This window comes from Neovison vison, chromosome 11 (genome assembly GCF_020171115.1).
Source record: "Neovison vison isolate M4711 chromosome 11, ASM_NN_V1, whole genome shotgun sequence".
Taxonomy (NCBI): Eukaryota; Metazoa; Chordata; class Mammalia; order Carnivora; family Mustelidae; genus Neogale; species Neogale vison.
Window position 1 is genome coordinate 152675368 of NC_058101.1, and position 14633 is coordinate 152690000.

General features: G+C 41.6%; 1 protein-coding gene across 1 annotated transcript in view; it reads left to right on the forward strand.

The window, feature by feature from the left end:
* Positions 1 to 472: 472 nt before the first annotated feature.
* The window catches only part of MSRA (methionine sulfoxide reductase A), a 437171-nt gene continuing 423010 nt past the window's right edge, over positions 473 to 14633 (forward strand). The window contains exon 1 of the mRNA XM_044225040.1: positions 473 to 706. Coding sequence (XP_044080975.1) covers positions 571 to 706 — 136 coding nt within the window. The 5' untranslated portion in view covers positions 473 to 570. The remainder of the gene's footprint in view (positions 707 to 14633) is intronic.

Sequence of the window (14633 nt, forward strand, 5' to 3'; positions counted from 1 at the left end):
ATTCTGAGCTTCTGGCAAGTTGTGCTTAGTTTTTATTTTGGATACTCATCTTTTTAATAATTTTTCATTATAATGGCTCGTGTCAATACATAGACCTTCTAGCTGCCTGTAGATTAGGTTGTCTTATACCTTATTGGACACAATGAACAACTGCTAAGATTTTTAAGGAGGGAACGAACTTTAAAATCAAAGGCTAGGCATTAGTATTACTGGCCTCTGCCGCTGCATGTACTTCGTATCGCAATTAGTATACCTGTTCTCTGCCTGGAAACTTTGCACCAAAGCCAAACCAGAAATACTCTCTGTTGCCTCCTTGGACCAGGCACCCCCGCCGTCTCCCCTCCCACCCAGGGGTGAGAACACGCCCTCAGTCACTGCCGGTTTGGTCCAAGCCTTGGGTAATCTCTGTTCCCGGGCGGCAGCGGCCACAGCCCGCAGCGCACGCGGCCTCAGCGGACTCCGCCCGCAGCGCGGCCCAGTGCACGCCGGTCCCGCTGCCCACTCTGCAGCGGCGGCTCCGCTCACGACCGCGCCGTTCCGTTTGGCTGCCCGTCGGCCAGCGGCCCGCCCATGCTCTCAGCCGCCAGGAGGTCTAGCCACCTCTTCCACAGCCTCTTTCCCGGCTCGAAAATGGGTGACTCCGCCTCTAAGATCGTCAGCCCGCAGGAGGCCTTGCCTGGCCGGAAGGAGCCGATCCCCGTTGCGGGTAAGGACGCGGGCACGCGCAGAAGACACGGGTATCGTCGCGGCGCATGCGCGTCATAGCCCGGCGGCTGCGCGTCCTCGGCCCGCCCGGAAGAGAGCTGAGGACGCGACTCGGGTGGCTACTTAGGCTGGGGTCTGCGCAGGCGCGGAGAGGCTCCGACCGGGGTGGGTGGGTTGTAGCTTCTTTGTTTGCCTTCTTACCCTCTAAAACAGCAGCGAGCCCTTTGATGGGATCTAGTATGTTGATGTAAGTCGCCTAGAGTGCAAATACATCGGCGGCTCCAAACTTTGGGTAGGAAAAGCGCTGATCCGATTTCCGCTCTTTCGCACAGGTGTGTGTGCCCTAAGTGCCGGCTTCTGTGCCTCCCTTTTCTTTTTCTGGGGTACGATCGGCTGGGATACTGGCCGCTTGCCGCGATGGTGCCGTGTTGTGTTGTCACTGGAAACAATGCAGTGATGCAGAACGATAAAAACTGCAGTTTTGGAATTGTATCTCAGACCACTGTACCAGTTGCAAGAATTATCCTCTGGCTTCCACTATCCTCCCTGAGTTCCCGATTTCTCCCAATTGGCAGGAGGTGTCCCTGGCCCAGTGCTCGCGGGTCTGCCCGTGTGTATCAGTAGTCAGAAGTGTCCGCTGTAGAGTTGTGCTTTACAAACATAAAAATGATTTTCTAATCTCATACCAACTCTTTTGGAAAACACAGTAAAAAAAAAAAAAAAAAAGAAGCCAGAAAAATCATCACATGCCTGGGCGCCCAGTAATGTTAAACTACTCTAAAAGTCATTTGGATAAAGCTTAAGCCTCAATATCTGTCGTAGACCTGTAGCAGTTCACAGACAGCCCAGGTCCACCAACCAAGGGACCATTGTCATTATCTTGGTGCAGTGCTTCTCAAAGTGTGGTCCCTACAATTGGTGTTTTAAACAAACCCTCTGGGCGATTCTAATGTACTCCATAGTTTGTAAACCATTGCTTTGGAGCTGTTGGAGGATTAAACGGTGATTAGTCTTTTACATATGGCTCAATGCCAAGATAAATCCTGCATTTAAAAAAATTCCTAGGAATTCTGTTTTTCTCTCCCTTAAAGAATTATTGAGTGATAGGAGGAGGTCATAGTGAGGTGAAAATATCATACACAATACTGGATTATCAGCATGAGACTGGAAAAGGTAGAAGTTTTTTGGATGTGGGTCAGTTTGGAAATGGACTCGGTAACTTGTTCCTCCATCCACATTAGCAGTTTTGTGTTCTATGTCCCCCCTCCACTTCAACTCCAACTCAGGGCAGCCCTAAAAGTTTATTTTTGATTCAAATTCAGAGAATGAGTTTTAAACTTAAAAATAAATTCTCTTTTACAAATCAGTATTCATAAACGGATACTTACAGTCAGTGCTTTTTCATTGCCGAACACCCCCAGCTTGTACTAAACTTCTTTACACACCACAGTCTCTTTGATATGCCCTCCCAGACATCTAAAAAACAACAAATGAACACAAAAATCTTTTTTTTGAACACAAAAATCTTGATCAGATTTGCAAACTGGTTCAAGATCAACTTTGACCAAAATTTAGTTCTGCTTAATCTCAATCAAAGTCTTCCCCATCACTTACCTGATACGTAAATGACATTTTTGGTAAAAGATTAACCAACATGGCAGAAATGAACCAATGATTTATTTGTCACATCCACCTGGTAACTCTAATGGAAAACCTCGGGGTTTGGTTCTCTTCCAGGCTCTTTTTATACAGCCATGCATACATCTCTGTATCTGGACCAGTAAACTGATTTTTTTTTGGTGGAGGGCCAAGCCTACAATGCATATGCATATGCAATGCATATGTCCTTATTGCTCAGCTGTTGTAACTCTTTTCCTCCCCAAATATTTCAGTTTTAGATTGTGGCCTTTCCAATCCCCACTCCTGGTACAACTCTTCCCCTGGCAGGTTGGTGAAGGTTCTGACTGGCCCCAGAAATGGGGATTTTTCACCTCCTTGGTAAGTTTTGGGCTGTAAGCTTGAAGCTTATGGACTTAATATTACTGTTTTGAAAGTCAAATTCCTCTCTGTCCCAGCCTCCAATCTGTTTAGCAGCCCTTCACTTCTCATTATCTCTGCCTGTTGTTAATCATACCTGGACTTTCAAAAGTTCTGTGACAGAAGCATCACCTTTTGATCTTAGAAGATAAGCCCTGTTTAGTGTCTTTGCTTCAGCTCAGTACTAAGCTCTGTCTTTGTGCTCTATTACCAATACTTTTGGTGTGAGGAGTTAATCATGGTAGCTTTAATCCTACCTTTTTTTTTGGGTACTCCTAAGGAAACTTACACCCTTTTATAAACTATGGCCTAATACTAGATTTCAACTTTGTGAGAGGGTAAGATTCAATCCTTCACATTTCTGTAATGTTTAATTTCTCCCAGGCTACCTGTAGTGAATGAAAAGATGAATAGTCCTGTTCTGGGTGATTGGTCACAACTAAACTTGGACTGGAGTGGCTCCTTTGAAGCATACTGTGTTCAAGTTCATGGGCAGTCCTGGACAGCACTGGCTGGCTGGCGGGGCATACATAGTTTGCCTGTTCTAATATGTGGAGGTGGTCTCTCTCTGTTTCAGTGCCTGTCTATAAACCAATACTCAGAGAACTTTGGGACTGAGGGAAGAGTGGAATTCATGCTTGTTGAACTGAATTGGTGGGCAATTAATTGCTAGAGATAGGCAGGAGGTGGAAGGCTTATAATGAAAATTTTATAGTGAAAACCCATGTTGTTGAAATGTAAGTTTATTATAATTAGAACTAATCTTATTTCCAGTGAATTAATTCCTGTAAAAGCCCAGTTTTAGTTTTGAGTGGCACCTTTAAAATTTTTATTTCTTGCATTTTGGAAATATAGCAAATCTGCTTTTTTGATCAGGTGTTTGGGATTTGGTGATATAATTCAAGATAACATTGACAGCTCATATTTAATCTCTGATTTCCTGGGCTTATAGTCTTAGGTAGTGTTCACTGTATTACTTGTGGTTTTTTTTTATCTGGAGAGGGGAAGAGATGTAGAACACCTGCTCCTGGTGTACTCTTTTAAGAACTTTAAATATAAATAGAAAAACAATAGAACAATATGGGTAATCCCAGAAGTGGCTTCTTGAAAAATAATTGTGCTGTAATAATGAAATTTATACACTGTATCTATCCAATAAAAAAGGAACAAAATACAAATACACAAAATAAGAACTGAGAAGGGGGAGTAATAGAAGTAGAAAACTTAAGGAATCATAAGAGACTATTTAACTCTTCGAAAATAAATTTGAAAATTTGGATGGAATAGATAATTTTTAGGCAAATATAATTGACCCAGATTGATACAAGAAAGATCCCATTCTGTTTTGGAAATAACAGAATGATTTTTCTAGAAGGAATGAAGTCATCAAAGAGTTGCCTCCTCTCAAAGCATCATGTTCAGACAATTTCACAGGCCACTTCTGCTACTCACAATCCTGAGATCATGACCTGTGCCAATATCGAGAGTCAGATGCATACTGTTTATCACAGTGGCTGCACCACTTTGCATTCCCATTGGCATACATGAGGGTTCCTTTTTCTCCACATCTTCACCAGCGCTTGTGTTGTTTTTGTGTTTAGCCATTCCAGCAGGTATGAGGTAGTATCTCATTGTGGTTTTGATTTGCACTTCCTGATGATGAGGGATGTTGAGCATCTTTTCATGTGTCTCTTGGCAATCTGTATGTCTTCTTGGAGAAATGTTGTTCCTGTCTTGTGCCCGTTTAAAATTGGATTGTTATTTTTTGGTGTTGAGAAAATTTTCATCTTTTTATAACTTGTGTCTTAATAGATTTTTACTAAGATTCAAGAAGATTCACACCTTCAAACTTCTTTTATGTGAAGCTTTTCCAAGGCTGCTTAAAGTGGATCAAAGCATGACTAGGCCTACTCTGGGTGACTGGTTGTTATTTAACGTTGTTTTTTAAGTGGTAGCTAATGTAGTTAGATAGGAGAAGGCAATTAGAGATGTACAAATTGGAAAAGAGAATGTAAAATTGCCAGTAGTTTGTAGATCAGGACATTATATACCTGGAGAATCCAAGAGAATTAATAGTAAGGTATCAGCTTACTAGACAACAACCAGTAGCTTTCCTCTATGCAAATAACTTGTTAGAAAATATAATGAAGGAACACACCCCGTTTATAACAGCAATGAAAAAAGTTAAAATTTATGTATTAACTTGGCAAGAAATATGCAAGACCTATGTGAAAAAAACTTCCATACGCTACTGAAAGACACAAAAGAAGACTTGCACAAATGGTAAAGACATACCAAGTTTTGGATAGGAGTGAACAGAAAACTTATATCAGTTCTCCCTGTAAGTTAATTTATCAAGGTAACATGGTTTTAATAAGAGTACTAATATTTTTTTGTTTTATTCTAGAGCCAGGCACACTAATTAAAAAAAAATCATATGGAAAGTAAAGAGAAAGAGTTATGGTGATGTCAAAGAAGAGCAAAGAGGGGCAGCTGCCCTACCACACAGTAAAAGTGAAGCTTCATAACTTAATCAGTGTGATATTGGTCCACGAATAGATACATGGGATAGAATAGAAAGATCAGAAATTCTTAAATATGTATGGAAATGTAGTATATCATAAAGGTGATATCTCAAATCAGTGAGGAAAAGATGGACCATTCAATAATAAATAGCTATGGGAAAACTGGGTAGCCATAAGGAAAAAAAAAAGTTGGATCTGTAGTTTACATCGTAAACCAGAATAAGTTCCCAAACAGATATTTGATGATAATAGCTAATGCTAATTGGGTGTGTACTGTATATGAGGCACTCTAGTAACTACTTTACATTTACTAAGATATTTAATGCTCATAGTAATCCCCTGGGTTAGTAATTATTATTAACCCCCTTTGTTGATGTGGAAAATGAAGCCCTTATGGGTTTGGTGACTTATCCAAGGTCATATAGCTAATAAGTCATGGAGCTGGGACATGAATGTGGGCTGTCTGGCTCTAGAGTTTGTGATTTTAACTACTGTACTCTACTGTTTTTTTCATCTAGTTACATGTGAAAATGAACCAATTCAAGTGTGAGAAAGGGAGATTTCCTTTATAATCTATGACCTGAAAATCAGAAGACTTAAAAAAACTGATAAATTAGATCACATCAAAGTAAAAATCTTCTCATGGCAAAGATTACCATAAGCAAAATCAAAAGGCAGACTGGGGTAAATATTTGCAACTTACAAGTGAAGGACTATTCTGCCTAATACGTAAGAAGCTCCTAGAAATTAATAAGAAAACACCAACATCCGTTAGAAAAATAGGCAAGGTTATGAACAGTTAGTTTACAGAAAAGCAAGTACAATGGCTCTTAAACATATAAAGGGGTGCTCAACCTCACTCATAATGAGGAGGATGCAAACACCATTTTTCATTTTTCAGATTGGCAAAAATCCAGAACTTTGATGGTACATTCTGTTGGTAAATCCTTAAGGAAAAAGGCACTCTTGTACGTTGCTGGCAAGAGTGTAAATTGGCTCCACTCTTACGGAAGGCAATTTGGCAATATCTATAAAAAATTTAAATGCATATACCTTTTGACCCAGGAATTCAATTCTGGGAATTTATCCTACAGATACACTTGCACGCATGCCAAATGATGACTATCCCAGGTTATTCACTGCAGCTTTGTTTGCAGTAACCGAAGATTGGAAACGACCCAAATACCCATCAATAGGGGCTAGTTAAATAAATTGTGGTTCGTCCTCACAATGGAATATGCAGCTGTAAAAAAGAACGTGGAAAACCTATATGAATGGGTATGGAGAGATTGCCAAGATATAGTGTTACGTGAAAAAGGCAGGGTCAGAGCAGTGTTAATATGGTATGCTAATTTTTGTGTGAACAGGGAGGAAAATAATAAGATGTATGCACAAAGAAACTTTGAAAGGTTAGCTAAGAAGCTAATAGCTGGGGAGAGGGCTGTGCGGGTTGCCAAAGGTGGATGGGACACACAAGTGGGAGACTTTACTTCATGCTTTCTTGTAATGTGATTCTTGTAACATGACTGCATTATTGAGTTAAATAACTCTGCTATGAGGATGATCCCTTTCTGAGGTTTTTAGTTTAATTGACCACCTTTCTTTCATTTTTGTCATTCCTATTTCAAGTTCTTATTCTTTTTTAAATTTTGCTCTCTTTTTCTTGTCAAGTAAGTCTTTTTTTCTTCCCCAACTTGCTTTTGTAATCAAAATCTACATTTTGGCGTGATTTAAAAAATCTAAATTTAGAGGGTGAAATTGGAATAAGTTAATCCAAGTCATTTTACATTTCATAAATATTCATTTTTATTGAAGCATCAATTGTGGTGGCATCATTTATACAAAGAAAAGATCTTTGGGGACAAATTCCTTCCACTATTATGTAGAAGGCATTATGTGTGTTTCTTTTATTTTGAGTGATGTACATGGACTTTGAAAAGAAAATGATAGAAAACAATTTTCCTTTTAGAAAAATTTTCCCCAGTGTGTGAATAATTTCTAAATTGGAGGACACAGAACTATTATTTCTCCTCTTTGCATCTTGTTTCAAGCTCTTTATTTTGTCCTCTGTTTCAGAACCCTCGGTGTTTCCCTGAAGTCCCTAGGATAAGGGTATTCCATACCTCCCATGATCTGGTCCTTACCTTCCCAGCCTTTCTTCCTGCTGTGCCCCTATAGAATCCCACCCTCTGACTAACATGTGTTTCAGTGTTTTGCGTCTGGAATTGCTCATGTGATTCTACCCAAGTGGGTTCCACATGCCAGTGTTTTCATTTAGTCATTCATTAAATGTCTGTTAAATGCCTGCTTAGGTAAAATACTATTTTCCATATATTCTTTTTTAAAAAAAGATTTTATTTATTTATTTGACAGAGAGAGAGAGAGATCACAAGTAGGCAGAGAGGCAAACAGAGAGGAGGGGGGGAGCAGGCTCCCTGCTGAGCAGAGAGCCTGATGCGGGGCTTGATCCCAGGACCCTGAGACCATGATCTAAGCTGAAGGCAGAGGCTTTAACCCACTGAGCCACCCAGGCGCCCCTTTCTTAGATTCTTATCATACCTCATCCTCAAAACTTGCCCTGACTGGATTCTGTTTCTCCTATAAATGCATCCCTTTTCTCTCCAACCTAACTGATCCTCTTCTCTTCCCTTTTCTTTCTTTCTCGTTCTTCCTTCCTTTTCTTTCCTCCCTCCTTTCCTCCCTCCCTTCCTACCTCTCTTCTTTCCTTCCCTCCTTCCTCTCCCCTCCCCTCCCTCCCTTCCTCCCTCTCTCTCTCCCTTCCTTCCTTCCTTCCTTCCTTCCTTCCTCTCTTTCTTTCTTTTTTAAAGATTTTATTTATTTGACACAGAGAGAACACAAGCTGGAGGAGAGGGGGAAGCAGGCTCCCCACTGAGCATGATATGATGCAGGCTTGATTCCAGGATCCTGGGATCATGACCTGAGTCGAAGGCAGATGCTTAACCAGCTGAACCACGCATGGGCCCCAATCCCTTTCTTTTCTTCTGGACAAATAATGATATACGGTTTCATGAATCCTCCTTTTGGATTTTTCATTGTTACTTAGATGTCGTGCTGCTACCCAGGTTATTAAATCTGTCTTGTCTCCTCATACGAAGGGGAGCTCCCTTGAAATGTGGCTGTCCAGAGGGAGGAGCCATCCTTTACTCCTTGAAGGGAGGGGCTGGCTATGGTTGATACTGTTTTATCTTTTAGTCTGTAGTATTTCACGGAGGATACTGCCAACATCAGGCACTCATTTATGGTTTGTGGATATTGGGGAAAGTATGACTAATGCTGGTTGAAGGTGGTCTTTTTGTTTGACCTTTTCTAGCCATTGTGACATAGAGAAGCTAACATAGCTGATCTTTTGTCCCTGGGGTATATATTCAAAATTGGTTTTTCACTAATAGTAATAGATTTGGACTGACTTCAGACTTTCTTCTCAGTTACCTTTGTCACCGGTAGTAAACTTTTCTGTTGGCCAGGATGAATGATGAGGATCTCCTCATCTTTAAATCTCTAAGCAGGGACTTGCTAGGAATCTGCCACAGTGGTTGGGAAAGAGGTGTCCTGCTCAGCACAGCCCATGGGGGACCCTGGCCTGCTTCTTTCAGGATCAGGGGTGGCAGTGAATCCCTACTTCAGCTGGGGGAGAGTGAGGACAGCTGAGGTGAGAAATGGGAAGCTGTTTGGATGAGAAGACACCAGGCTGTGACATGGGCCCCAAGAGAGCCACTGGGCTCCATGCCCTTAGCAAGAACCAGAGAGGAGCCTCTTTGCTGGGCTTGGTCTGCCCCTTCATAGACCCCAGTGTCTTGCCAACCATCACCCTGCTGCCTTGGTAGATGGTCAGATGCCTTCTCCTGCCACCCGAAACACAGCAGGCTGACAGTAAATACTTGCGGAATGACTGTAGCATATTAGGTTGTGAGCTCTGAGAAGTGGACCCCTATGAGCAGTAGCGTATGTAATAGACATCCACATATTATGTATAATGGCACATAGTAGGTAGTCAATTAATGGCTGAATGCAAAATGGAGAGAACAGTGTACTGAAGAAGACAGGAAGGATAGGGATTTGGGTCCTTGGGATTGTCAATGTTTGCTGGTTTCCAAGATGTTAAAGGATTTTCCTCCCATACCAGAAAACTGTATTAGCTGGACAGAATTTCTGCAGCCAAATGGAAATGTATGTGATGAGGAGTTGGCCATACTTGAGTGTCCCATCTACCCTGTTACATGGTGGCAGTTTTCTTACTTGCTGTTTCTCTTTCCTGAGTCCAGAGCATCACATCAGTCTAGGCTTGGCTTCACAGAACTGAGTTTCTACCAGGCTTCCCAGAGATTTCGTTACAGCAGACTTCTGCTGGGCCTGGGTTTGTCATGATATAGTGGCTCCTTTTTTTAAACTTGTATCTAAGCTAAGAGTTAGTAAGAGGTTGGTGATATCTGACAAAGGTCTTATCTTTGAATAAGCAGAATTGGCATTTGCTGGCATCGCCCCCTTCACTTCCCTCCTTTTACTGCTGCTTTGCTCTTTCTATTCCTCTTTTCAAGGCCAGCTTCTTTCCAGCTGCTCTGGCCTGCGGATGGCTCCTGACTTCTGGATCTTATCTTGCAAGAGTTCTGCTTTTCCATTTCCATTTTCCCATAAACTTCTAGGATGTGAAGTTTAGAAGTTTAGCTAAAATCAGACTTACCATTTTGCCTTCAAAACATTGGGTACATATTTTAATTTCTCCATTTTGGTCAGTGGCACTGCTATACCCTCAAGTCCCCCAAACCTTAGGTGTATTCATTTTTGAACCTGGCTTTGTATTTAATATGTCCCTCTTCCAATAAGTCTTGATTGTTCCTTGTCTTCTCTTAGTGAGGGTTCTCCAGAGAAACCTAAGCAGTGGGATATCTATATATCTATATGTCTATATAGATATATAGATGGAAATTCATTATGAGGGATTGGCTCACATGGTAATGGAAGCTGAGAAGTCCAGGATCTGCCCTCTGTAAGCTGGAGGCCCAGGATAGCTGGTGATATGGTTCTAGTCTAGATCTGAAGGTCTGAGAACTGGGGGAGCCAGTGGTGTAAGTCCTAGTCCCAAGTCTTAAGGTCCGAGGGCATTAGAAGATGGAAGCCCCAGTTCAAGCAGAGAGAGCACATTCACCCTTTTCCTACCTTTTTGTTCTAATCTGATCAGATTGGATGAGGTCTCCCCAACCTGATGGGCATCATCCTTTTTACCCAGTGTACCCATTCCAATGCTAATCTCATCCAGAAGTACCTTCACAGGCACACCCTGAAATAAGGTTTTACCAGCCATCTGGGCATCCATTAGCTCAGTCAAACTGACACATAAAAGAACCATCACACTTCGCTTGGTCTCTGCCTTCATTCTCAGTCTCCTGTGACCACCACTGTCAAACATCTGTTTAAACCTTAAATTTTGTACTATCACTGCTTGGGAAATAATGGTGACTGTAGTGATCGGTGTGATTGTGCATCAAATTGGCGTGAACTCGGGTGCATCAAATTGAACACAACCCAAGGAAGTGTTGAACGCGAAGAGATAGCTCTCAAAGCACTGCCTCCCCATGGGGTTAGCCCAGGAAGCTTTTATTCAGTGTATTGAGGGTGGGAGCAAGGAGCTTGCATATGCATTAAGGAACTTACACTTCTTCTGTTCTTAGGCCCTTGGTTCAGTTGCTCATGCCTAGCATGTCAACATGCTAGTGCACACATTGCTCAAAAAATAGCAGGAAGCTCCACTCATAGAAGGAGATCCTAGTATTATAATGAGCTAAAGGTGACTCAGGACAGCGTGGGGGCTTCTGCACAAGTCCTCAGCTCCCAGCCCACTCCAGCTGGCTCAGCTATGGGCCAGCTATCAGGGCTATCAGGCAGACACCTACTTAGCTCAACTGCTTGGCAGGAACTGCCAGTTTTCAAAAACAGAACACGTTCCTTCCCTGCTTTTGTCCTTCCCTTCTCCTTCCTTCTACTGATAGCTTGCAGCCGTTTGATTTGAGTAACTTCTGTTGCACCCTAGCTAACATGATGACACTCTTCATTCTGGAGTTAGAAACTTCCTCTACCTTGCTGCTGACCTCGGTGTTCCTGATCTCTGTACGCCACCGCCGCTCCCCGCCCCCCACCCCGACTCTACTCTTTGTTCCTTCCTTCTAGGACGTTTGCTTTCTTTCTCAAAGCCCATCTAAATCTTCTTGGATCTTCCAAGGCTCAGCTCAGTTCTTCCCCTTCCATGCTACCTTGTGGGGGTGGTTTCAGCTTTGCTCTTAAGAGTTTGGTGTGGAGTGATAGCTCTGGGGCCTCGATATGCACTTTCATTCTACTGTGTCTTCTAAGGGAGGTGAAAGTTGAATCCCTTTAGTCTCTTTGGAGGTCAGGGATTGATGTTCTTCTCCCTGGTGGTTCCTGAACTCAGTCTGGGTATGGTGCCCTGCTGGCATGGGCCAAGGGCCTCGGTTATGATGGCTAAGCTGCTGCTTGGTTTTCTGGTGTCTTTCTCCTGGATGTCCCACCGAAGTGCTCTTCCTTTTTGGTGACATAGATACTTGACGACTTTGATTCAGGATCCTGTTAAAAGGTAAACTGAGGCACATTACATTTTTTTTTTTTTAGTTTCTTTGAGCCAAAGTTGACTTGAATTGGGCAGCATTTAATCTAACAGACAGAAAGGAGCTCCAAGAAGCTTGTACAAAAATGAAGGACTTTTATAGGTGAAGGGAATGGCAACAAGGAAGTTAGATTAGGTAAAAAGCACGTTGGTTATTACAAGGATATGTCCTTGTAATGGCAGACTACTTAACTGGTGTTGATCAGGCAATTACTGATGGACTGACTGGTTTAGAATTTCATTTCTGGGAGAGCCAAAACTGTACCTAAGTTAAGTCTTGGTTTGGTGATGTAGGTCTCCGCCTAAGTGATTCCATTTTGAGCCAAATGTTTTGTTTTATTTTTTAACAATGCCAGGTGCTTGACTTTACCTTGACCCAAGACCAGCATATCCTCTGGGTTAGCTGGGATCTCTTCTGTAAGCTTGGTCTCTTACAAAAGGTCAAATAAGGTTATTGTCCTTCATAAAGAGAAACATGGTCCCTTATATTTCTGTAGGGCTTTTGTATGATTTTGTGTGAGGATATCTACAGTGTTTCTCAGCAGGGTATATTTCTGATCCACTAGCTTGTTGTTGAATAAGTGTATTAAATTTGCATTATAATGTAGGAAAGACTGGTAATATTGAAACTGGAAGAAATGCAGAGTTACAATATGTTCCAATGAATATATTATCATTACATTTTTTAAAAATGAAGGATAAAATTGGGAAACATTGAATGTCTTCCCGGAGCATGTATAGAAAATGAATTCTTTTGAAAATGTTACCATGGCAAAGTAATAACATTAGTGTTGAATTTTCTTCTGTAACTTTTTCATATTTTACCTTCGATTATTTTTATTTGTAGTTTGCTCTTAGGTAATTTATACTTGGCTTAAGTCAAATGCAGTGTGAAAAATTAAAAAGCATTGTTCACATGAGACCGAAACTTATTCTTTGGCTAACTAACAACAACAACAAAAAATGATATTTTAACAGATTTTACCCAAAAGGCAAGAGTCATGAAAATGAAATACTGTGAGGGAATTCATAGCTTTCCAGCTGGAGAAAATGAAAGCTAAAGTAAAAAATCCTGAATGTACTGTAGTTAGCAGATGAAAAGAAAACCATGTTAGAGTTTGCAGAATGGAGTAGCCAGCTGTCAAATAGAGCCCCGGAGAAAACACTGCATTGCTGAAAACCTCTATTTCCTTATCTCTTCTTAAGAGCCAATTCCTAAAGAGCTACGTCATCCAGCAGTCAGCCCTCTGCAGCAACTCCTGCTGGTCCCCAGAGTTCCTAGCTAACCACTTAGCATTCCTTGCACACGGAGATGTGTGCACTGGCTTGAAGAAGCTCCACACAGAGCTCCCCGCTGCCCCCACCAAGGACTGCAGCGGGCCTGATAACAACCGGAGCTTAGGCGGGGGCTCTCCCTGACAACCGGAGGCAGGTTGCTGGGAGACCGCATACCTCCAAGAGTAGAAACTGCACCCAACTGCCTCTGAATGTAAAAAAGGTTTGAGGAGCCCCTTGCAGACAACTTTTTATTTTAAGAAACTGAAAAACAACACTTTTTTCTTTTTCTTCAGGATTATGCTCATGCTATGAAGCTCTATGGATTTATTTTGTTAAATGGAATAGAAAGGAATAATTATTTTCTGATGAAAATTAGGAGTTGGGCAAATAAGATTGTGTCACCCTGCAGTCCTTTTGGGGCAACACACACCCAATTTAAGGAATAAGCTGTATAAATTTCAATATGAATTTCCAGGGGCAAGAAATGAACCAAGAGATTTCTATTAATATAATGCTGGAACTTAGGACTGAACTATTTTGGTTCATGAAAAACCTGACAGTTTTTTTCTTTCTCAGGATAAGGAGATTCTTTAAAGAGCTGAGGTCTAGGCTTCGTTTTATGGATATGTTTGCTTTGGAACTTGCAGGATGGTTGGCAAAGTTGATATAATTTTTAAAGCCTCTGCCTTTGTCTCAGGTCATGGTCTCAGGATCCTGGGATCTAGCCCTGCATCGGGCTCTCTGCTCAGCGGGGAGCCTGCTTCCCCCTCTCTCTCTCCCTGCCTCTCTGCCTACTTGTGATCTCTGTCAAATAAATAAAAAAATCTTAAAAAAAAAAAAAGAGGATTCTCTACTGTTATCTCTAAATGGTCACATTACACTAATTAGAAAGGAAACAAGCAGTCTCTGCCCTGAGTCTCAAGTAGTAGTCTCAATCTACCCAGTGAATCTGGTACTGGGCTCTTCTCACTGCCCCAAAGTGGGGTGGTGGTGAGGCCAAGCAATCTAAATGAGATGGCCTCTTCTTGCCCCAGTGCCTTTACTACTTAAATCTCAGATTTTTATTTATATTTTTGCTCAAAGTTGGATTGTTCAGTATGTTTTTTATTATTTTTATTTTCTTCTCCCAACTTTCTCAGTAACCAGTGTCCAAAACATTGTTGGGGTATTATAAAAGTGGATCAGCCTATATTCTCTGCATCTTACTCTTCTCACTTATTAGTACATTGTGGAAATACCTGCAAGTAGTTGGTACATCTCAAAATACTGTATTTTAAAAAATTAATGGACTTTATTTCCTTGAGCAGTTTTAGGTTTGTAGCAAAACTGAGTGGGAAGTCCAGAGGGTTCCCATATATACATGCTCCCTCACCCCAGGTTTCTTGTATTAACATTTAGCAGTAGTGTGGTACATTTGCTGTCGATGAGCCAGTATTGGTACTCTATTATTAACC